Consider the following 25,884-nt stretch of genomic DNA (forward strand, 5'->3'; position numbering starts at 1 on the left):
TAGGTGTGCATGAGGCAGGGGTAAGTGGAGTAAAGCACAACAGTGCTTAGGCATTCCACATCTTCTTATATAATTGATGAAGTTGTCATCATGAAAATACTCAAATAGCTAAGAATGCATATTGGCTGCCGAGTTTCATAAACTGCTGTTACCTTTGCATATGATAGTAACCCCCCCAGCTCGGCAAAGACTGAATGTCTGAAGGTGAAATAGTATAATCATCATGTTTCATGCTCCCTGTTGACTCTGAGTAGAAAAATCTTTCAAGTACAAATTGTTTTGTTCAGCCTCCTTTCCACAATAAAGTATCTTGCATCCCCTTCTATGCGAGTTTACATGGAAAGTAAAAGAAGTAGGGGGTCAGAGCTGTGAGCCAAGTGATCAAAATTATGTGGCAATGGCCAGTCTGGGCTTCCTTTCTAGCCTTAGAATGGTTGGCTGGTGGCATCTGAGGATGTAACCCTACTAGAAATATCCAACACCCTTGCATTTAGACATTACACATAGATGTACTCTCTGGAGAGGGTAATAAAGATGCAACAAGTTAACTCAATCCTGGATACTACCTGATCAGTTGGGATCACGTAGATAGGGTATTTCAAAAGACAGTTTTCTCCTACTGCAAGTTTTACACCGGCTTTTCAGAGAATAGACAACTTCCATCCGAATCATTCTTACAAGCTGAATTTTTATTTTTACTAAATTATCTATGTTAAAAAAATCTGTGCCTGGTGTGGATTTCACTCCATCAAGTGTTACAATGACTTTTCATTTTCATTACAAGCAGAATGAATGAAGGACAAGTGTTAGGAAACATGGCAATAAATTAGAATATAATTTACAAAAGCAAAACAGTGTACCACATTAATACTGAGTATAAAATAATAAGCAACAACTAATCACAATAATACAAAGGTAATTTCATTCTGTATTATTAAGGATACCTATGTGACATTCACTCAAATAAAAATATTCCCAATGAAGCGGACTGTTCAGGAAATCATATGTATCTCAAGGGGTTTAGTCAGTTGGGTACATGTGCCTTTTGGTTTTTGGCAGGCCTTCATGCCAGTGGCAGATATCGCTCTCAGCCATGGGGTGCCAGATTTTTTAGGGGTTCCCTAAGTAGTCTATATAGCTCACTACTTTGGAGGGCCTGCCATGGTGGCTCAGCCTCTGCTGATGATCCTATTGTTACATTTAGGAAAAGGTCACGTAGCCACGTGGTTGACTACAGAGTAGCAGCGGTATTGTGATGTGCTGTAGAATGTGACTTTTTTCTCCCACTCAGGTTTAAATTCAGGGCCTGTCTGCAGGTGTTTAGTCCTGCTACATTCTGTGCTTGGTTCCTTCTGAAAAGGTGTCTGACGCTGCCCCCAGGAGCTCTCTGGTGCTGGTGCACTCCCCAGGGGGAAAACTGGCTGCCCTCCTTTGCTGGCACCAGTTGGGTGGCTGCATGGTGCTCAGGGGGATGGCCCTCATGTTAGTTTCCAGGTGAGGTAAAAACAGCCCTTAGTCAGTAACATGAGAAATCTTTTTGAAATAAAAACATAAGCTGTTGGAGAAAAGCAGATCCTGATAGCACGCTTGTGTCTAAAATGCCACAGAAACCAACCATCTTTTGTTTATTTCACCAGGGCACATTAGCACCAAGTTAATTGCTCTTTGCAAAGCACCAATGCAATTCAGTGCTGGGGCTGTGCTGCCCATGGGCTGCCTTCCCTTCACTGAATAACTAAGATGAAATTCAGGCTGGTCTTCTAAGGACAGCATAGATAGGGGCCCTGGCAACAAATCTCACATATTGTCAATAGTTCTCTCTGGAAAGTTCAGGGACATGAGCTGTGGGATTGAGAGAGAAAGCAGATGACGAGATACAGATGACCATGACTGAGCGTGCAGAACAACTTCCCATGCTGACTCCAAAGCAAACCTGAAATTTAGGCTGGTTTTTGAAGTCTGTGAGTCTCCCTTCCTTTCTGGAAAATCCTAATCATCCATATTAGGTCATGATATATGTGATGCACCTGACATGGAGTTTCAGAGCACAGCGATGGATTTGAGCCAAACGTACTCTAACTGCAAGTAGTATCTTCATAAAGTAGCCATTTGGTTTGAGTCTGAGGTGTTGGTGTAGCACGGTGGACACACGTGCAGGACACAGAGCACATTCATCCAGAACCTGATGCAAGCTACGAGTGTTCAAGTACAAAATATTAATATAAACAAGTACCCTCTTTTTTTTTCTTTCTTATTAAAATCTCATTGTCAAATCGTTTGATGAGCGTGATGTGAAACTTGTGGATAGGAAAAATATGAGCTAGTCAATTTAATTTAGGTGGATTTCATGCTAGAGTTTGACTTGCCCAAGAAACTGGGTTTCACATTGAATTGCCACTCAGAGTATCCCTAAAAAATATAAAATACTTGGTCGAGTGACTTAAAATTATGCTTTATGATCGCTAGTCTTCATGCGTTTTTATTCTTTGGTTGTTATCCCTTGCCTACTTCAAAACTCACAGAAATAGCACATTTACGTGCAAGCACACTCATCTACCCACACACTCAAAAGCACCCGCACACACACACACTTGCTCTCATATAAATAAATGCCCTTCTGACATATCAAAGAAGGGACATCTGGAACCCATCGTAATTGTCAGCCAAAGGGTCTGCCTGGTTGTTACTGAGCCAGTCTATCTTTTGCATGGTATTGTCTCAGTAAGCTCAACACACGTGCAGCAAGCCAGTGGGGCAGAAGCCATTCTGTGGCTGGTGAGGATGTAAACGCAAGTGAGTTGGGGTGACTCGAATAAGAGCTGAGGCATCCTGTATGATGGCAGTAAAGGGCCTGGTACTTAAGTCTCTACCATACCCCAGGTCTGGCTTCTGCATGAAATTGAAATGTTCTTCTCTTAAAGTTTAATTGGAAATCTCAGCTTCACTTGCACGATGGCAAGTTGGCCACAGTCTTTTAGCACTGAATTTATAGACTTGCACAGCTGCAGTAACTGATGCACTGCTTCAAACTAAGTCCTTCATTGTTGTTCAGTTTACTATAGTTTATATATGGCTCACAGCAGTGTTCAGAACAGGGGGATTATTCCTAAGGAAATTAAGTAGAAGGAAGAAAAATACAAACTTTCATTACTTTTGATTTATAATTGCTCCTTAAATTACAGTTCAAAGCCGATTTTAGAATTTAAATCGTGGTGCTGTTCTAGTGAGATAAAGGATAGTAAATATTTTTAAGCTATGATTTAAGATTTCTGAATCTTCTTTACTTCCATAGTTGACCAAGTCATAACAGCTACATTTTAAACAGTTTTAAATACAAATGGATTCAGTGTCATTGCTAAGTCTATAATAAAAATTATCTTAATGGTCCAAGGAGGTAAACAGGCTATTGGATTTACTCGAAAGAACACAAACGTTCCACAGTAAGCAAGTCTCCCTGTGTTGTTTGGATCTCTCCACTCTGGCATTCCCTCCTAATACTGTGTCCAGCACTTTGGATCAATAAATCCTACTTCATAGAAGTTAAAATAATATTGAAATCCTGTCAGCTAGGGCTGACCAGTGGTTACGTTTTCCACAGGGTAATGCATTTGCAAGGACATCAATCCTCTTCCTCTGGGTGGCTCTCTTTGATGGACGCATTTCCACGATGAAATGACAAGGCTCTCTCTCTGGCTTTCCGTGGGTCACTGTCCTTGGCAGGTCTTACAACACATCTGTCTGAAGTATGCTCGGCTGCAGAAATTGAACTTCTGCACCAGTGGGCAATAAGCCACTTTGTTCACATCTTTGCACTCTAATGAATGGGGGCAGAAAATGGAAAACAATTAGAGGCACATAAACAAGTACGTAAACAAGCCGATGAGCCCGGATGTTTGGTAAGGACCTCCCCCTTGCGCCAATCCACCTTGGCTTTCACATCCATGTGGTTTTGTTTTTGTTTCTAAGCATACCCTGTCTGGTACAGCCTACCAGAAACATTCTTTTGATATATTTTAATGCAAATTAAAAAAATAAAAAAAAAGATTGCGAGGCTTTTCTCCCACACTTTATAAGTATGGTGCATGCCCACCGTGTCTTGAAAGAATTACCATTTGTTGGGATAAGTGATCACTTTAGACAGCTTGGAAACATGAGTCATTTTTCTTACAGTGCTTTTATTGCTTCTTTCTCAAGGGTTATTTTATTCAGCAGTGCAAGGTTATCCAAAATCAAACATGAGTTGCATTGTTTGATACCGAAGTACACATGTCTCAAGAGAATCTATGCATCTGTGAGGCTTGGGGATGGGCTTGGGTGAATGAAAAGGGCTGCTGACAGTGGCCTAGATTCAGCAACTACACTAGACAAAGAGGAAAACTTGGAGGGTTGGCCTCAAATGGCAGTAGTCTGTGGGTTATGGAAACATGTAGAAATGTCTTTTTTTAATTTGGAAGTGAGACATGGCCTTCTTTTTTCCTATGTGTATTTTCTCCTCAGTGCTAGAATTGCCACAGTTGAAGTCTGTAGTTCTTGCAGCCAGAAGGTGAATAAATGATTCTTTCTCCATCTCCTCTTGAGGCTGGTTGCAGAAGATGGGGCTGAGGGGCCAGTAGAGAAAGGAACACAGGCCTTTGATTTTCAGCAATCCTGACCACCCTTAGGTAACCCCACTATTGCTAATAGTGATATTCTTCTCCAGTCCTCTGGTCACTTTTATCTGGGGGTTTTTAAATACTTTGTAAACCTAGTAATTAAATTTCCATATGCCTCCCAGAATCAAAGTTCCACCCTCATTTTTCCAGGTGGTTACACCAAAGCATCCTGGGTAAATTGTTTAAGGTAATTAGAATCAGGCAAAGTTAGTCTGACAGAACGGTGCTGTGGCTGGTGTTGTTTGCTTGTTTGTTTTTTCCTGGTTTCAAAAATCCACTAACGTACTAAGAGATCGTGTACATGGTACATGAGCCATATGATAAACTTGGAAAATTAAATGCAAAGAAATAGGAAAGTTCACAGTTCTTATTGAAAAGTGAGGTAACAATCCTATTGGTCTCACTTTCAAGGCTCTTTCAGTGAAATAGTTAAAAATTTTAAACCGTAACCCTCAACCCTCTGAAAAATATAAGCTCTGCCACCATCAAACTCCCTTACTCAAGATTTGATTTACAAAGAGAATAATAGTTAGAAATTTGAATAGAAACTTTCCATACTAGAATTCTCAATAAATTTAAGTTTTGGCTAAAAGAAAGTAGGAGAGATATAAAAATTTTCATTATACTTTGCACTAAAATAAAGAAAACAGATGATATTTGGTCAATCAAATTTGAATTTGAGGTGAAAAGATCTCCACATATTTTAATTTGGAGGTCACTATTTTTTCCCCTTTCCTCTGTCATAACCAATAAAACGTAACCAAAAAGTTTAGACTACGAATATTTCTGTGGAAAAAAAAAAAGTTTTATCATTGTAACCAAGAGGGATATGTTGTCAAAGTAATGTAGTTATTAAAATGATGAGAAAAACTGAGCATACATGATGAGAAAAGCTGGCACAATTTCACTCATCTTTAATTCCAAATCACTACCCTAATGGGCAGCCCGCCAGTGGAGACTACTGCTCTCAGACTCTGCAACAGGGCTTGGTGGGGCTGCTTAAAGTACAAAATACACTTTAGCTTTGGCCTGCTTTGCCAAAATATAAAAATGATTTAGTTGATAAACAGATAGAAGAGGACTGGTTGTTTTAATAGTACAAGGAAATAAAATTAGAAGCCAGACTGCCTGGGTTTAATCCTAGCTTTATCATTTCCTAACTTTACGACTCTGAACAAACCACTTAACCTCTCTGTGCCTAAGTTTCCTCATCTGTAAATAAGGTTGAGGAGAGTCCCCACCCTGATATGTCACAGGTATAGCCTATGTTATCACCTAGCCTATGCTATCACCTCAATAAGTGTAGGATGTTGAATTACCATTATTATGGTCACTATTAGTTATTATTATCTCTTATCACCTGATGACAGTGAGTTGTGGTCTGAACTTCTCAGTAAGAATGCAATATTCAGATTATTACTGAGAAAATGCTGTCATATGGACACAAAGTCAGTCTGCAGACAAAACAAAGAAGACTATTTCCTGGGAATATATACAACTTGATCGGGAGACTCATCGCGCCATATTTGGAAGAGTTGCTGAACCAGGAAAACTCTGAGATGAGCAAAATACAAGCAAATTCACAGATTTTTCTTTTTAGATTTAGACTCTGGAATCTGATTAAATAATAGATAATAAATAATAAATAAAATAAAATATTCATAAATTGTTTCTCCCTCCAACTATTCCTCCATCCACCCATTCAGGCCATTACAAATGTAAATGTTCGGGGATTCAGCTCGTTAGGTGGGTGATGGAGATGAGAACACTCTCCCTTGCATACAGATGCTCGGAGCACTTCCCTAGGCCAGGAGTAGTGTCTAGCCTCGGGGTAGGCTGGAGGCCAGCTGCCAGGGTGTCCCTCTCTGAAATTCCCAATATCTCTGTTAATTCCCAACTAACTTGATTCTAACTAACTCGATTGAAAGCAGGAGGTTGTTTGGGTCCTGGGAGCAGGCTCAAGCTTAGGGAGGTAGGGGCTACTTATGAGTGTCCCAGGACCTCACAACACAGTGGTGAGGAGCCCAGATCTGAAGTCAAATGGGCCGGGGATGAACGCTGGCACTGTCTCCTCCCCGTGTTTCTTTGTCCTAGCAAGTGACTTAGCCTCTCTATATCATAGCTTCTTTGTCTGTGAAATGGAGACAGTGATAAGACCTGCTCATAGGATGCCATGAGGCTGAAATGAGATAATGCCTATACAGCACATGCCACAGCACCCAGCACAGAGGAAGCGCTCAGTTTACTGGCTCCCGTGATTCTTCACATCTGCCTGTGAGAACGACTATTATGTATTGTTTCTCTGGGATCTATGTCAGAATGTACATAGGCTCTCAGGAAGGGTTACACAATGGCACACATAAGCAAATTAATAGAAAGATATCAAACAGAGAGCAGGTAAATTATGATGGGGTTGGGGGCGGGGACAGACCTAGCAGAAGATCCAGGGCTGGACACTGCCAACGTTCTGATAATGGGCCTCGATGAGATGCTAAAATGGCAACTCCTGGGCTGTATAAGGTCACTCAGCCTTGACAAAGTGCAGGGGGCTCCCACAAAGGAGTGGGGCGTGAGGAATATCCCATTCCCACTTCTTGGTTTTGCCTTCTAGGGACTGCCCAATGGGAAGAATCAGTCTTTGGATTAATGAAAATCTATTCACCAAAGAAGGTCAGCTATGACTGGTCTTTCATTCTCTCTGTCTTTTAACGCCACAAGAGCTTAATCTAGTGACAATAACATTAAAAATAATTTACCAAATGCCTCTTATGTGCCAGGCACTGTCTTAGATGGCTTTACATACTTATATATCTAATCCTTCTAAATATATAACACATCAGCTTTACACAGACCGCAAAACTGAAGCTCAAAAGGTTACAAAACTCACGCTGGGTCACACAGCTGGTTGGGACCAGCACTCAGGTTTGTCTAACTCTAATACCACTCTACTTTGGCAGCATTCTTGGCATCTAAATGCAAAAAGGTTTCTGCCTATCAATGCTTCTGTACTCTTGGCTGATGATAAATCGACCTTTGGTTGCATCATTACCAGGAGGTTTGCTCTGCCACCTTAGGAAAGGGAAAACGTTTTTTAAAAAGAGGGTTCTATGTCACAGGCATTCAGAATAGCTTGAATACTTTTCTTCAGCTACAGCTTTCTCCTTAAATTTGTAAAATTATGAGAGTGAACGGTGATTTTAGACACACCAAGAAGTTTTAAAGTCCCACTATTGTAGAGAGCTAAATATAATCTTATAAATATGAGTAAAAGTTCTAAATTATATTGTTACTTTTAGCCCACCTGCCACCTTTTTAGTTTAGCTAGAAAGGACTGACTTGTTGAGCACTTGGACTGACTTATTGACATTTTGCTGATGTAATTGAGAGGCCTTAACCATAAAACTTATTATTCACTAGTCTGCCTCATCCTCAAAGCCCACTGAAAATATGTAATAGTCTTCACTCCCATCCTTGAGCCAATACACAGTACAGCTTAGATTGGTGATAAAATCATTCTGAAAAAGTTATGCATGAATTAAATCACATGTTCCCACTGAAATCAAAACAATAATAGAAATGCTCTTTTAATTTCTGAATGATCTTCAGTTGGCATTAATTTCTAGTTATTATGTAAAATATCCAAAAATTAAAAGTTTCTTTATATCCAAGTAATCTGCAAATAAACAATTATGTAGGAGATCTATTAAAAGGAATTCTTTATTTTAGGTAGAATCTTTTTGTAATATAATCTCCCTGTAATTGATCTTGAAGATTTGGTCTTTACTATCATATTTTCTTCATACAGACACATTTATGTCTACTGCTTTTTAAGGAGTGGAATCTGAGCCAGGAGGGTCAAGGATTTTAAGATGAAGGAGCCTGATTTTCTCTTCTACTATCATCATGTACCAGGCTAAGTACTCTGCTGGGAGGAGAATGACAAGACACGGCCCAGCAATCTCTCTTCTGGGTATCTACCCCTAAAATTTGAAAAAAATTATCTGTAATGATATATGTACCTTGGTGTTCATCACAACATTATTCACGGTGGCCAAGACATGGAAACAACCAAAGTGTCCTTCGATAGATGATTGGATAAAGAAGATGTGGTACAAACATCATACAAAAAAATATTACTAAGCAATAAAAAAGATGAAATATTACCATTTACAACAACATGGATAGATTTTGAGATTATCATGCTAAGCAAAATATGTCAGACAGAAAAAGTTGAGAACCATGTGACTTTTTTTCTTGTGAGGCTATTGGAAGGGTAAGAAGTCTTTATTGTGTGGTTTCTGGGAAATGTTTTGTAGACATAATTAGTCTTTCTTTTTTTATATCCCTTCTTCCTCCTTGAAAATAAAATTTCCCTTTACCCAAGGTCAGAGACTTCTAGTGGGAATAATAATTTATGAAGTATCTCTAAATTATTCTCAGGGAGACTTGGGAACATATTAAAGGCTAAAAGTCAGCCCTTAGGCCCTGTGATGTGAATTAGACCCATTCTTAGAATTGTAAGTAACTTGCCAGGTATGCTGGAGTGGGGCTCACTGATAATCTGGGTTTTGGTAGAATTGAATGATAAAATTAGACAACCTGTTTCATATGCAACACATGACTCTACTTATCATTGATATTCTAATGAGTTTTTCCCCAGGTGCTTTAATCTTTCAAGACCCAGACCTAAAAGACATGGTTTCAAAATACTCATACTGAACAGAGGCTTATGAATTTAGGATGCAGTTGGATTCAGAATCATTGTGATTTTGATGGCTTGACTTGGTCCAAGGAATATAACAGCAACTCCTGAAATGCAGTGCTCTTGTATTTAATTCAAAAAGCATCGCAAAGCCTGCCTAAATTGTATCCTTGGAGTGAGTTGGGGCACACAGGGACATATTCTTCCAAGACTAGCTTGGTCTGTTCAGCATCTTTTTTTGCAGAATGCATGCCCTCTGTGCCTGTAAGCTTTTTAAAAGATTCAGAGGAAGAACACAGTGCATAGGGAGTTATGACTTAAGCACCTGAGGGTCTATCTTTTGGATTACAAAAGTACAACCAGCTGTGCCTCTGTCAAACTGCCCATGGAGATGCAGAGCCCAGTGAGAAGTGAGATGACAAAGGCTATGCATGTGCATGTGTGGGTACAAGCAGGGGATGTGAACTCAGCGCACTTTTCCTAATAAAATTGTACTTGAGCCCTGGACATTTTACATATTCAGATTGGAAAAGATGAAATAAGTTTTGCTTGAGAACTTGACATTATTCACTGCAATGGGAATAGTACACTATCTTTTTACTCTAGAAGCAAGATGATACCAACTATGGAACTTTATTCAGATTTCATCTTACCATGCTTTCTATGCTTCTTCATACCCAGGCTTATTCCCTGCATGTCTCCTACTTTCAACCTTGAAGCGTTATGAACCCAACACAAATCTAGAGCTCTCTTCAAACCAGACAGCCAGGAATGTGAAGTTGAATGCTAAGGGGGATTATGAGCTCTTTAAAATGGCAAAGAAAAAAATCCAGTCTTCCTTACCTCCCTGAAATCAAAGTCTTCACCTTCACCATTCCTTTCATTGATTTTATACATCGATGTCACTTTAAGAACCAAATTCAGTAGCTGTTTTGCTCCAGGCATTTTACAAGATTTCTGGAGTTGCCCAGGCTTTCTCAGAGTCGTTTACTTGAGGGAGACCGAGACACACCGAAGCCACCGTTAGACAGTTGAGCTGGTAAACCAATGTACGCCAACCACACCTTTCCTGAGTTGGTTACCAGCTCATGGCACACCATAAATCATTACCCAGAAGCAATAAATACTAGATGACAGGGTTCCTTTTGCTATTGAGAAGCTGAAAAGACTTACCATATAAACTACAAGAGAACTTGAAACTGCATAAAGATGAATAAAATGGCGTTTGGGAGAGAATTTCAGGTAAGCCTGGGTAAGCTAGTCCCAGCTGCCAGATGTACTTTAAAAAATTACTCTGAGTAGTATTTCAAATGCAGTGATACCCAGCATGCCTATAATTCACCCTCAGCAGCAACATAGTGTTACCCTCATCAATGGCAGTCTGTCAAGATCAAGCCTATAATGCTTTAACTCTTAGCTGAAGGCTTTCACGAATGAAAAACTGAAGCATGGAACTTGGCAGATTTTATCTTTCTTCTTCCTCCTCCTATTTCCTTCCTACTATTTACTTTGACTTTTGTGATGTTCTACTTCTAATTTTCTGTCTCTTAGTATCTTTGTTGCCTTAACCTCCTTCCATTTCTTCAATCTCTATTATTTATATTTATTTTTAAAAATCATATTCAAATTCCATTATTTTATTATGGGTTTTCATGCAAGAGCCTCTTCTTTTTGGAAATCCATGTTATCTGTCCATTTTTACCTCTATGAATGACAATTTATGATTCAACTGAACTCTTTCATCCACTTTTCTCAGAGTACACACTGGGTTTTCCCAACTACATATTATGGCTGTCTCCTGGACCACGTAGCCTATGAAGCTTGCCTTCATCCAAAAGGTTAAAGTCATTGGTTCTTCATTTAAGTTCTCTTAGAACTTGTGTAAACATGACACATTCTGCCTTCCTTTTTTCCTCCAAAGTATCTTCTCTGTAAGACTATGAACTTATAAATGTATTTGAATTTTCCATAATGAATGACAGAGGCTGGCCACAGCAAGCATTCAATAATTAGCTGCTGATATAATGAACTGATAGTTTCATGTATTTGAATACATTCAGTATACGCTATTGAGAAGCTAAAGAGAACACAATATAAGTTATAACAGACATACTGTTTGTCCTTTAATTCTAGTTTTGTAAAACAGTGACCCCCTTTTAAATAAGTCAACAGCTTTAGGGGAATAACAATTCTAAGATTAGTCATACTTTGTAGGATTAATAATTTCCTAAAAGTTTTCTCCTTTACTGAAAAGGCTAAAACTATTGTCTTAACTGCTTATTTCAGGTTAATATTAATAAAAGGTTATTTGGCCAGGCAGATTAAATGACCATGAGGTGTTTTTCCAAATAATCCAAGAGACATCAGATTAATGACTACCCATTTTAAGAGAATTTCTTTAAGGCAGAAATAAGTGCAGTTACAAATGATATTCTTCCCACTCTTAAAACAGTATTGCGCCTTCAGTGGCAAAGCTTATGTATAATTATCCACTACAGAGAAGCTTTTGGAGAAATTACTGAAATAGCTTAAAATAAAGTTAAAAACATAACTTCAACATATATTGCTGTGTGCATATTAAAAGCCAATTCTTTTAGCAACGATTAAGCCTAAATCTGTTGAATCATATTGATAGTCATGCCAGAAGTGTCTCTACTTCATAATCTGAAGCTCTGTCTTCATATTAAAATACTCGATTTTAAAGAGTGAATTATAAATAGCATATAAATGTAGTTGAAACTGATATACCCTTGTGCTCTGTCAAATCTGAGTTCAAATCCTGACTAATACTTCCTAGTGTTGTAATTTGGACAAATCACTATCTGTCTGTGTTTCTCATTTTTCTGATCAGTAATACCAACTCTCAGAAGGTTATTGTCATGAATTGTATAATACACATACAGATATTTATGTATATAATATATATAGGATGGATAATAAACATAATACCCAACATAAAGTAGTTTTATATGATACTTATATCCTCTCTTCCACCTTAACCTTTATCTTCCAGTAGAAGATATTTCTATCTTCTGATAGAAAAACAGATTTCCCAAACCCATGTGATCAGTCACTGATAATTTACAACAATAAAAGGTATTTGCTACAATCTTATAGAAGAGAGATGTTTTTCTTTAGATCATTTAAAAGAAATAGATTTGCTTTGAAAAAAACTTCTGTTTGTCATGGATTTTGAGCTTTTCTCAAGAGAAGGAAAGCTAGATTTCCAGAATATCCCTTATTAAAGGGACAAAAGAGAATATGGCCTTAGAGCTGGAAATTTTGCAAATTAAAATTGTGATTTTTGAATTAATGTAGGATAAGGCTTTACTTATTTGAAAGAGTAAATTACATAGTAAGTATACTGTATTGAGACTCAGAGATAAAAACCAGACCATTTCAAAGATGCTGAGTTTTTATATCCTGTCATACAAGATGTTGGTCTTTCTAAAAAAAAATTGCAAAGGAAACATAAAAAAATAGGATTTAAAGAAAATTCTTCAAACTGGATAGATCTGGTCAAAAGGAACAGATCTCTAACAGGTTTATAATCATGTCATTTTCATTTGAAAAATATTAACAAATTAAATTATTCAGGATAGTGATTTTTTAATTTTATTTTGCTTTTTAAGCAAAATCCTAGAACTGGGTTTCTTACATAATTTAAATTGGTAGCTTCAGATATTCATGTGCATGTATTTGATCATGCCTTTATTTTCATGCGAGAAGGCAGTCTGACCTTCCTGACTATGTCATATTTGTCTATATGCCCCATAGTTTGTTATAGCGCCTTGCACATAGTAGCATTCAGGAAATTTCAAATAAATTTCCTGAATTTCCTGAATTTTCAAATAAATGCCTCATGGAATAAATAAAGTAAATTTATTTAAAGACAATATAAGAAAATTCAGGATTTGGGTAGGCATCTGCCGTTAATAAAGGAATTTCCAATATGTAATAGAAAGGAATTTTAGAGTCCTCCTGTATGATTATCTTTTTCTACTTTTCTACAATAAGAAAATTAACATTTGATACATAAGAAGTTTCAAACATAGGCTTTCATTATATGTATAATAAGCATGATTTTTAATCTTCATGATGGTATAGAAATCATCTCTATAGTTCTAGGACATGTCAAACATAGAATGCTAGGTTAGACATGACCTTAGAGATTATCCAGTGCAATCTCTCATCGTAGTGATAAGTAAACCTGGCTCCAAAAAGGTTAAGTGAAAAAACTTAGGTTTTATGATTACATATCTAATGCATATGCGGCTTTCACAAATGCTCTATACAAACTAACGTACAACAGAGGTTTTATGGGGCTCTTTAAACCCTGGGAACCAGTAGAGATGCGTCACCAGAGACCACAGGCCCCTCCTCCATGGGAAACTCACCTTCAGTATTGGAAGTGGGGGTACTGTCACATTTGCTTTCACACTGCTGCATTGATGGAGGCCGAACTGTTTCCAGACAGTCACTAGATGCCTGCCCAGTGTAGGAGAGACATTGCACAGTCCGCATCTGTTGTCCAAGGCCACACTGAGCAGAACACTAAACTCAAAGACAAAGGGAAACAACATATTAATTTCAACAATTTTCAGGAGGTAAAAAAGATACTATGTCATTTCCAATATCCCATATATTGGCTTTTAAAGCCCATATGTAGTTCCTCTTGGAGAGGTGTATGATTAGGTCATTCTAGTATAGAACTCAAGGATTATGTTATTACCCTAGAAAATGGAAACAATATAGTTCCCAGAAGATAACAATGGGGATTTCTTGGACTATTATTCTAACCGTTCCAAGCAATGCTGGTGAACTCTAATTGGAGTGCAATAAGAAAATCCTCATGATGAAATAGAGATTCCAGGGCTGGGATACCACTATTGCTTGCAGTTTGTTTATTATAGGCTCATGGGCAAACAACCTGATGGTTTATTGTTGTGCTCTGAATCTGATCGAAATATTAGTTCAGTGTAATAGCAGTGACTGCTGTGGGGCCTGGTAATAGAAACAGTAAAAAAAAAAAAAAAAAAAAAAGCTTAAATTAAGTACCTCTATTGTCAGCCACACAATCCAGAGAAGTGGTCTGCTGTTAGCTAATTATCACGTTTCTCTCTCTCTCTCTTTTTTTTTTTTTTAAATCTACTCAGGGATTTAGTTAATTCAGAATTGAAGTTACTCTGAGTGGCTTAGTTTTAGTTATCTAGGCTGAAGAATGAAGCCGGGTCTATTCTTTGGGCCTGCCACCCAGAATACCAGAAAGCTTGTGAGATTTGAGATCAAAGGGATGAGGAGCTAACTGGTGCCAAGACAGGCCATGGTGATGTTTACAAGGTAAACAAACCGAGGCCCTGTTGGCTTTGTTTGCAAAAACTCTCAAAGCACATATAGGACTTGCAAGGATATTCATAGACACTTTTACTTTTCAGTTCCTAAATACAGAATGACAAATGCACCATAAAAATGTATTAAAACATCTTTCCTTATTCACTGGTTGATTTCAATTTTAGGAAACTGAATTGAAACTGTAGATGAGAAAAAAAGATTTGACAACATTTAAAAGAATGATCTCAAACTGATAACTGTAAATCTGGTGAAATCACTAACATGCAAAAACGTTCAACTGACCTTTATATAAAAGTGCATTGCAATAAAGAATATATAAGGAAGGAAATTCTTACTTGGTTTAAATAAAAATTATGAGAGCATGTTTGTATTGATTCTTTAATAGTATAACATCAATTATATATTGTGAAACTGTCACACTTCTATAGTGAAACACTTAATTTCATACAATGCTCATGTGTATTCCACTCAAACACTTTGTAAATAAAAATACTGTTGTAATAAAAGCAAATTATGTTATACAAATGCAAATGTTAATTATGTTATGATAATACTCCTTTTGTCTCCCTAAATGTGACAAAAGAGGTCTATAGAAGCTGCTATACTCTAGCAATATTGACTTTTGGCCAGAATTTTGATAACTATTTTTACAAAATGCCATTTTTAATAGGTAATGGAAGGCCCAGAGCACAAACAAAATCATACCGGTGGAGTTACATGCCATTATGATTTATTTGAGTCTCAGATATTAGAAAGTGACTAGCTACAAGGTTAATTAGAAAACCATAGGAAAAGGGCATTGATGGTCTACAAATTTATTTTCTGGAGCATTATTTTTTAATGTAACCTAATAAATTTCATTTTTTGACATTCGAAAGAACAAAACTTTCCCTCTGTAGAAAAATACCAATTTGCCTTTAAAGGATTTAAGGTGACCTTCAGTGAAATAACACAATTTAAAAGTAAGTGAAAAAGAAGAAAGAAAAAAATAGGAATTGGAACATAAAATGGAAATAAGTCTAATATAAAAATACATCAACAAAGCCCTATGTACTTGCTTCTCAATTTATAGTCTCAACCAGAAAGTTCATTGAAGAATAAGTATTAATGATATTTCAAAGACTGTCAATCACATTTGCGAGCTAATGAAAACCCCTGCAGCTTTTCTGAGAGATTAAAAGGAGTTATTTTGCAACTGGGAAAATTAAGACACTCGCGTTAACTGATTTGTTCTTCAATTAGTTGAGAGACTAGGATCCAAATTTTGGTAAGTTGTTCAAATCTCTGGCCATTTAGACTATTTTGCTTTTAATTTTTTTTAGTTAAGATGTTAGAATCCAAGGGGTAGGTGGAAGTGGAAAGTGTGTAGGTGTGGGAGCAACATGGCTAAGTGTGTCCATGTGTGGCTGCTGCTGTTTGTGCATTGTTTCACACTCATGTCTTATACCTAGTTTTCTATATGTTGTTACTCATCTCTTGAGCCTTAACAATGACCCAGTCGGGAACTGCAAGTGTCTCAGGGTGCTGCTTCAACAGGAGCCCACAGTCCAGCTGCTTTACCTGGCCCCAGTCGCCTGTCACCCAGCGAGGAGGAGGGCAGCGGCCCAAACTGCAGCGGATGCGGGTCGGGGGTCTGTTCTCCTCTGGACATTGTGCCGCTGGGAATGTTTTAGAAAGGTCGCTACTCTTGCACAGAATAATTCGATGCTTGAATCCCGAACCACATTTGGGGGTGCACTGGAAAGAAAACAAATGTTAATAAATAACAACCACCTAAAGATAGAGGAAGATTCCAGGAAAGCCTCTCTTTAACTAAATGTGTGGTTAGGTATACAATACACATACTAAATTCTAGGCAAAGTCCTTCAGACATGAAAATTCCTTAAGTTTTTAAGTAGAAGTACTTTTATCTTTTTTCCTAAGGTCATTAAGAGCTAAATACAAAGTTTCCTTTTCTTGGCTAACTTATTTTCTTCTTTTATTGTGGATAGGTTTATTCCTTGATTGCTAACTATTCTTGGCCACATTCGGCTGTGATAAGATTCTCTAATTTTTGGCACATGGAGTCTTTGGTTTCCTACTTGCTAGGTGTAGTCTTCTGAAGATAATTCTTATATTAGTAGACCATGAGAACTTGTCTTTTAAAGCAAGCTAGGGGTTGATTTACATATGTATTCTTACAGTGTGGTAGCTAAAAAGACACGGTCACAGATGATGGTTTATTGCACAAAAAGTCTCTGGACTTTTCCCCGTCCATCAGTTAAAGATAATGAATTTGACTCTTCTTTAGTTGGACTACTCTGTTCTTCATACTGAGGAAAAGGTGCTTCTTCCTATGTCACACAGGCTATTATTTACCTCTGCTCCAGGTTAATTGGAGTGCTCTGTTCTGGTGGCTGACTGAAGTCTTCCAACTTTCTCTCCTCTACATCTGAACCCTTCCTTAAAATCTGTTCTTCCTCTCAGTTAGGTAAGAACCTTACCTACCATATTATGAAGCCCTGTTTCTTATAAATTTCATTTAAAAAGCATTTTCAGGTGTCCTACAGGAACTACACTGGACTGAGGGAGAAAGGAGCAAAAATGAATAAGACAGGCTTTACACCGCTAGGAGCTCATAGTTTTATATAGGAGATAGACATGTGAACACAAGGTCAAGTACCAAAAAAGAGGATGCAGAATATATTAATTCCAGTACCCCTAATCGCCATCTTCCTTTTTTATAATTATGAATTTAAATATCTTCTCATCCCCATCAGATTATAAGATCCTTAAAATTATTTCATGTTGTTTTATCTTGTACACCACCCCATCCTTACCCCCAGGATTCGGCAGAGGGCTTATCTGGAAAGATAATGGTTTTGATTTATCATGAGATAAATCAGGATGTACTAGTTGTGGGATGGGAATGTCTTAATAAATACTACACAACCCTGAGTGGCTTTGTCTGGGGCAATCCTTGAGCCTGGTACATGCCACAGAAAGAAAGAAAAATATTAACATTTTCTTTCAGGTGAAAATCAAGGATCCCATGAATCCTCTTCATCACACTGAATGTAGTAACAATACATTTTCTCTGACTTAGAACAAATTTCATTAAGATGCATTTTGAAAGATAATATTCAGTTCTTCCCAATATGGTTCCAGAAGAGGCTTTAGTGAGGGACTTAGAAATCAAGAGAGAAATTCCTGATCCTTGTTATTCCTTTTTCAAAGTGTTATTCTTATTTCCAGCTGCTGTCTCTCTCTTCTCATATAATCAATCACTATTAATCCAACTCGTAAACATCTCTTAACATCTATTGATTTCTGTCTCCACTGCCGCTGACCTCAATACAGACAACATCGTTACCTACATCTAGCATTGCACGGCTTTCTAATGGGTCTCCTGTTTCTTGCTCTTGCTGCACTCCAACCCATTTTCTAAAGCACACATCCAATTATATTTTCATATAGCTATTAAATGGCAGACCTAATGCTAACTCCCACTGAGTGTTTCCTGGACGTTTCACACTACACTATGTACTTTGCATATCTTATCTCATTTAATCTTCACAACACCCTTTCTTTATATTCAAGAAACCAAGATATGCAATCATATCTTGCAATCATGCATTCTGTAGAAGGAACAGGGCCCTGATTCAAGTCTCTTCAACTTGTTCGCTTGTGTCTAGGCCTCTTGACCTCACACCGAGTCTCCTCTACCATCCACCAATGTTAGAAGCCAAAGCTTTAGAGGATTTCTGTCACTTTCTTATGCTTAATACTTTTATTGATCATAGCACTACGACCTTACATTCCCTCAGAGCTTCATAGTTCACAAAATACTTTCAAATACATTATTCTTATACAAGTTTTTGAAAATTGTTACAGATGAGGAAAGTTTAAACAACTTAATCAAAGTGAAACAGATAGCAAGTGGTAGAGCTAGAACTAAGTCCTAAGCCCATACATTACTTCTTATCACTGGTAGGAACAAAGTCATGAGAATACATAAGTATTAATTATTTTTAAAAAAATGAGGTAAAATACAAGAGGATAGAAGGGTACTTCAGACTTTAGGGATACAGGCAGAAACACACAGGATGTATAGTGAATTCAGGTTTCGTCTTTGAGGCTATGATTAGTTTTCTATATTGGGAACATTTATTGAAAAATGCACTTGTGCCACTCCCCTCTCCCCCATCACATTTTAAAAGCATACATGTGAAAATTAAGCCTGGGACATATGTCTCTTGCTTATTCTAATATCTTTTTCCAGGAGCAAGAAGCTTCTGCTGTTATTTAAAGATCGTAGCAGTCTTTCCTAGGAGACTATACCAACGTCCCGCTTACAATTAGGGGAGGCAGACAATGCAAGGACTGGCAACTCATCCATGTTTGAGAAGTCCCCAGGAAACCAAAGACAAAACAAAGCAAATAAGATTGATAGAAACAGACAGAAGAATAAAAAAGAGAATGCAACACTAACATGTGTCAGGCACTGTTCTAAATCCTTAGCATATCATAATCTACCTAATCCTCACAGAAACTTCAGGAAGTACTATTTTCACATCCATTTTTTAGGTTGGAAACTGAAGCACTGAGAGGTGCAGATAAATCCAGATGGCAGGTTCCTACTAGAAGAAAGTTCTGGGAGATAAATGTACAAAGACACAAACCCTCTGTGGGACAATGTACAGTTATATGCAAAGCTGAACATACAATGACACTTACTACTGACGCAAGAAATACTTTTAGAAAATTACAGCCAAAACTCCACTAAATAAGTAAAAGATATTCTATCCTGTAGCTCTAGAAGTAGATAATCAATTAGATTCTCAAAATAGTGAATGATTGAAGACTAAATTTCTGCCACATTCTCATTCAATGAATACACCACCCCTTGAACCCTGCAAATCTAGTCAAAAATATTACATGTCTATAGCCAGAATCTCAATTCTGGTCTCTGTAAATTTTACACTTCTTAAGAGTAATTATAAAGTAGTAAAGGCACAGGAAGGCCAATTACACCAGCTTTGTTCTAAGTAGAACTCCATCCTGAAAATTTTTCTGATCTTATGTCAGAGATGTTCAAATAGAGAAATCAGCTTGTTTTTATTTTTACTTCTTCCTTCTGCTTTATTTGGCCTACATTTCATCTTTGCCTCTCTTTAGCCTTATGATAAATATATTTATCCATTTGAAAGCCTGTTTTATTGAGCTATCTAAAAAAAAAAAAGGAATTCTAGAAAAGGAGTAACCATGATTATACATGATTAATATGTATTAACTTAATTATAAATGCTTCAGAGCATTCTTCAGAGATAGTAATCATTGGTCTATACCCATGTGAAAGGTATATTTTTGCACACTTTGAGTATACAGTAAAATTCATTAGTAATAACCGGAAATTAAATACTTAGTTCAGCAATAAGAAATTTTTTAGATTAAAGTATAGTTATAAATATCAAAATCCTTTCCATTCTTTCTCATAATAAACCATTAGATAGCTGACTGGAAGATGTTATTTCAGTGAACAATCCTTTTTTAGTAAAGTTATTTCTCACTATTTCTCCTTATTGCAGGTAAATATCTATTTTCCTCTCTTATTCATATAAGAAGAATTTCACAATTACTTAAAATTTGACCACACCATTTGTTTTTTGTTTTCAGCTCAGTGAGATATAGGAGGCGATCTTTGTGAGAGATGCGTTGAAGTTTTCGCTTAATGTTCATGCTTAAGAAGCAAAACATATTTTTCAGGAAAAAAAAAGTATTTGAAACCACACCAGGGAAAACAATTTGGCTCTTACTTGGGGTTAGACTTGAGTTCTCTCTGGAGAGGTGGGTTTCATTTACTTAGTTATAGTACCAGAAGAGAAACTAAGAGTAAACAAGGTGAAATCACAATTGTCTACTAAAACAAAATGCGATCCCATGTGGGTAGATATGTTCCCCATCCTTCTTAAGTAATGCTACCTAAATAAATATAAGTCCTACAAGGTCAAGTGAGTATGATGCCAGTCATCACTTTTCCAAGAGTTAAGTACAAGAAACAGACCTTTTCAATGGGTACTCTGAGAGAGTCAAAAGAAACTATCCCAATACATCAAAAGAATGGTTTAGGATTGCTGGAGCCCATCCACAGTATGCAGCAATGTTTTTAAGAGTTATGTGCCAGGAGAGGGCAAAAACAGAAAACCATTTAAGTCCAGCATAGCATGGGTGATCCTAAGAGTGAGGCTAGGTTATAGGAAGTGGAAAAGCTGTGACTTCATTAGTTTTACAAAAACTAACGTTTTCCATCAAGATAATTTGGCTTTTTTTTTTTTTTTTTGCTTTTGACATAAGCACCGGGTGGGTTTCACTGATGGGGAAAACGAAAAATGGTTCCTGGCTTTGCAACAATGGAAATTTTATATTAGAGAAGCAGACAAAGAAAAGGAAAAGGTCAAAGGATACATTCCTCTTGCTGCAACGTGTTTTCAGCAGTTGAACCTCGCCCCTGTGATTAGCGGAGCTCAGAAGGCTGATAGTTGGAAGTGGGGAGAGAGCAGAAAGAGGAGGGAGGTTTTCATGGGAGTGTCAAAAGAATATTGTGTGAAATATTTGCAAAAGTAAATGGAAAGAGATTGAACATCGCCTGCTCTTCTATCTGCCGGGACCTCCTCTTTTCATTAGTGGGAGGTGTTTCATTCCTCTGGGAATAAGAGGCTCCTTGTTCTCACTTTGTTCTCCAGAATTACTCAGACATTTATTTCACTTAATGTATTTACTTTCACTTATTTTTAACCCATCTGGGGAAGAAGTGGGCTTCTTGGTAAAGTAAGGAAATGGAAGTGTTAAGAGTACACTTCTCCTGTGGAAAATCAACAGGAAAGACCGTACGGGGCAAAACTTATCTCTTTCCTTCTGAATAAATGATGAAGATGATGGTATAGATGGTATCCAACTAGAATCTTTGAGACGGCAATGGTAGCATTTCTTGATCTATGCTTACTCTAGACTCGCTTTTCCTGCATTGTCTGTGGCGAGACACAGCAGCTACCAATGATTTATTTATTCGAGGTGGCTGTCCCAACACGTACTGCATGCTCTCAGCAGAAGTTATTTTCCCTAAATTTTGACTCAGCTATCTTAAAGAAGATAGCAGAAATGTGATTAAAAGCCCCTTTAGCTTACACATATTTTCTTAGGCAGCCTCCTCTAGAAGTACCTAAGAGCCTGTTAGAGCCACTTGAACAAGTCACTTCTAAGATTGGACAGAGAAGAATCAAAATTCTAAAAGTAGGGTAACTACAACCAATATGATGTTGAATTGGAGAAGAAAACCTTAAAATGGTATTTGGAATGGAAACGTACAATACACATAATCTATTTTCTCAAGGTGATTATATTTGGTTGTTTTATGTTAAAATAAAAATATAATGACACAGAAATATGTAGGTCAAGAGACCAATGTGAAATGAGTCTGCGCATGAGGAGGTTTTGGTGTTTTAGTGGTTGGCAGAAATTGTTTTCTAGTTTCTGCTTACAAACTTGTCTACTTTTCTCCACTTTTTGTAGAAAGATGATGTGGTGCAGAGTTCTGTATTCAAGCCTTCTTATTACCTGTCACTACTTTATTCAATCTTCTCTTCCATTTATTCTTGAAGATTCTTTTCTCCTACCCCACTTTCACCACATGGTCTTTGTGTTACTGGTCAGTTGTTTCTCTTGTCAGAAATACCTTTTCCAGCTTCCCCATTCTCTTCCATACTTGAGATCCTACACTCCCTCAACATTGGGTTTCACTCCCATTAACTAAAAAGCTTTCCGATCCTGCTCCAGGCCATTCTGACCTTCTCGGCTCTGAATTTCTATATCACTTATACATTTATACCACACAATTCACCATTTTATGAAACACTGTCATATTATTCCCTATTTGTTTCTTATTCCCAAGCTTATCAAATTCTTTCGTATATTCCATAGTGCCTATCTCAGTGTGTTTAGTAAGACTCAGTTATACTTAATGACTTAACCTGAAACTCTAAAACTGTTGCAGCCAATCATCAGATCTCCCATTATGATTTTCCATAATAAATTTGTCATCATTTTCAAAGACTATTTATAGGTGTCCTTAAGAGTCTTGGGCGCTGAGTTTGTAAATAATTACAAACACGTGTACAACTCTGTAGAATATCTATTCTTTATCGATGGATTTTATCTTTCAAATGAATTTAGGAGTTAACCCACCCATTGGTAGGGAAAAGTTTATGCTACTTTCCATAACTGCTGAGTGAATAATACCAAGAATATTTCTACATTTGATTAAAACACAAATAATAGTCAGGTGGGCAGAATGTAATTACTGAGGCTGGACTACAGCCAGGAAACTTGGGAGAACACTCCTAATTCCTGCCAAAGATTCCATGGATAACAATAACTGTTGAAAATCTCCATTTCCATGTACTATCTTAAACACAGTCTCTCTTTATCTCTGTATCTCTAGTGAAATAAGGTCGTCAAGCAGGGGGAAAATTTACATCTAGAGGTTCCTAAAGAACGGTGTTTAATTTGTTTTTTTATTTTTTTGACAAACTTATAAGGTCTAAAGCAAGTACCACAATGTTTCCAGCCAGAAACGCATCCTGTTTTGCTAACTTGGAAGAATGACCATTAGTTATATAACTTGGAAGAATGACCGTTAGTTATATAACCAGGTACTCTTACTTCTTTACGTTAACCAACACTACAGAGGAGTCAGCTCTTCTTTGGGAAATGTGGAAAACAGTATAGTGTGTATGTGTGTATGTCTCATTCAGAATGAGGAGTCAAAAATTAACTCTCTTTTATCTCATTTTTCATAAGACCATTTTTCTGAGTACTCTGGATTATATTAGACTCTTTTATATAAATGTATGCCAGAAAACATTATCTTAAGACTTTCTTATTGACCATATAAGTAGAGATAATGATAAAATCTGAATTTAACTTTTGATATGCTACAACCTCAACTCCATGTTTTTTCTCCTGATTCAACAGAAACAATTAAAAAAATAGATATATAACAAGTGATAATAAATTGACAAAGGTTCATATTTAAAAATTATGTAGTTAGGCTGAAACATTATTTGGGAAAAAAGGTATACTATGTCACTAATTCTGAGCCTATGATATAGTTCAAGAATAAAGAAGGAAAAAAAACACTTATATGAGTACTCACTATAATATTCTTTCAAATTTACTTTAGGTGTATTTCTAATCAGACTAGTTTCTTGCTGATTTCCTTGACCCCAAAATACCCTGACTTCCTGACAAGCAGAAATAAAATATAACATGGTCAAATTCACTGCTATGCAGTCCTGACTTGCTCAGTTCTAAGATGCTCACACACTCAGGTGTCCTTAATATTAAATGCTTTGGTATTGACAGTTAAGACATCTCAAAATACAACAGCCTCCAATTTCCTTACTTCTGACCAGTCCAAAGCCACCCACTGAGGTGGACATGATTGGTTATTGCAGGATTCTTTCTCAATAGGCCGGTGTGTTAAACAACCACTGTAGTCCAGGGTCTCCTCCTCAGAAGGTCCAATCTTCCTGATGCAGAGCACGGCTCTTGTACGCATTCCACCATCACAAGTCTTGCTACACTGCAACCAATCTCCAATGAACCATCTGTAGCAAGAAGTGGAAGAAACACAGAAAAGCATTTCCTCAGTGTAGCCAGAGATTTTCAGCTGAGCGAAGGCACTTTTATCAAAGGACTACATCCTTTTCCTAGAAAAGCAGACATTTCAGAGTTGGTTGATGTGACAAATGACAAATGGGAGAACTGCTAAGGAAAAGGTAATTCACTGTCAGCTGCTTTCTAAAGTGTAGAGCATGGGCTTTGAAGCAGGCAATACCACGTTCAAACAAGTAAGGCACTATTTTTAAACCTCTCTGAATTTTCTCCTTTTTAAAAAAATTAATTTCTATAATGAGGATAACAATATCAAGCATGAGATCGTTATGAGGATTAAGTAAGGTTACATATAAGCTGCCAGTCATGTGCTGAAAACGACTGGCTCTTCATGGGAGGGAGAGAGTCCTGATTTGTTGCATTTGGCAGTTTTTGTGGTGTAGAGACCTCACTCTGACCATTCAAGCTACCACCTTTACATAATAAACGTGAACAAGAGAAGATATGCTATTAATAGCACCTCAGAAGCCAGTGTTAGCCAGCGTCAGCACACCACTGAGAGCTTCTAACAGAGTGTTTGATATATAACCAACGGTAGCTATTTTATTATTACATTGAGACGTGTTCTCCCACAATTGAGGATTTTGTACTAAAACCACACTACATGAGCTAGGGATTTGTTTTCTGATTCTTAGTACAAACACTGGGCTCTACAAATGACAGAAGAGCTTTAGTGTCCTTATAGAGGCAGATAATGCCCAGGTACCCATACTGAAGACATGGGAATCTCAAAACTCCCGCAGCAAGAGAGCAAAGCCCTGAGCTAGCTCTTTATGCCTAAAAATGGCTTCTACACAGCTAATGTGGGAAGAAACTGAAATTTCTTAACGAAATTAACAAATCTCACATTTATAGGTATTCCACTCCTGTTCCCTAAAGTAACCAATGAACTTTCATATACATAATTTCAGCATTTTTGTGTGTGTTTGTGTGTGTGTGTGTGTGTGTGTGTGTAAAATACTTCTGCACAACTCACTCTTTTGGGAACATTAATTGGCCCAAGGAGTGTAGCTCATGATCCAAATCAGACCAATGAGAATTTGGCTTTAGAATTTTTATACCTCGACTAGAGCAAAGGGGACCCTTTCCATTCTGGATACAAAGCTGGATAAAGATATAAGAAATGCTGCTGGCCACCTGTCAAGTGGAATTAGTTGATCTGAAAGAACGTAGAGGACATAGAAAGTCTCAGTGGTGCTTGAATCTGATTCTAGCCATTCCTCTAGCTAGGTCCACCCTCCAGTTTCCTCAGCTTTGTTATATAAAACAATAAATCCTTTTATATGCAAAAGCTAGCTGAAATTGAAGTTGTGTTATTTTAAACCAGAGTCCTGGCTGACATATTATTGTATTTAATTTAATAAATATATGCTGAATGCTTACTATGTTTAAAGCATTGTGCTTTGTTTTACAGAAGAAGAAAGTAAAACCCAGTGTTGGGAAAATGGTTCTCCAAAATCGTGAAAA

The 25,884-nt window shown here is 37.3% G+C and overlaps 1 protein-coding gene across 9 annotated transcripts in view; it reads right to left on the reverse strand.

The window, feature by feature from the left end:
* Positions 1-668: 668 nt before the first annotated feature.
* ADAMTS6 (ADAM metallopeptidase with thrombospondin type 1 motif 6) overlaps positions 669-25,884 on the reverse strand; it is a 244,972-nt gene continuing 219,756 nt past the window's right edge. For 8 of the 9 annotated variants that reach the window (XR_003046702.1, XM_025047793.1, XM_006913076.3 and 5 more), the window contains 4 exons: positions 24,146-24,350; positions 16,267-16,443; positions 13,752-13,908; positions 669-3,814 (listed from right to left, as the gene is read on the reverse strand). Coding sequence is in view for 7 of the 9 variants with exons in the window: in XM_025047793.1 (XP_024903561.1) it covers positions 3,705-3,814; positions 13,752-13,908; positions 16,267-16,443; positions 24,146-24,350 (649 nt within the window). In the remaining 2 variants the exon portion in view is untranslated. Of the gene's footprint in view, positions 3,815-10,197; positions 10,345-13,751; positions 13,909-16,266; positions 16,444-24,145; positions 24,351-25,884 lie in introns of all 9 variants that reach the window. The other variant, XR_003046701.1, reaches the window with a different exon arrangement.

This window comes from Pteropus alecto, unplaced genomic scaffold (assembly GCF_000325575.1).
Source record: "Pteropus alecto unplaced genomic scaffold, ASM32557v1 scaffold20, whole genome shotgun sequence".
In the NCBI taxonomy this organism is placed as follows: domain Eukaryota; kingdom Metazoa; phylum Chordata; class Mammalia; order Chiroptera; family Pteropodidae; genus Pteropus; species Pteropus alecto.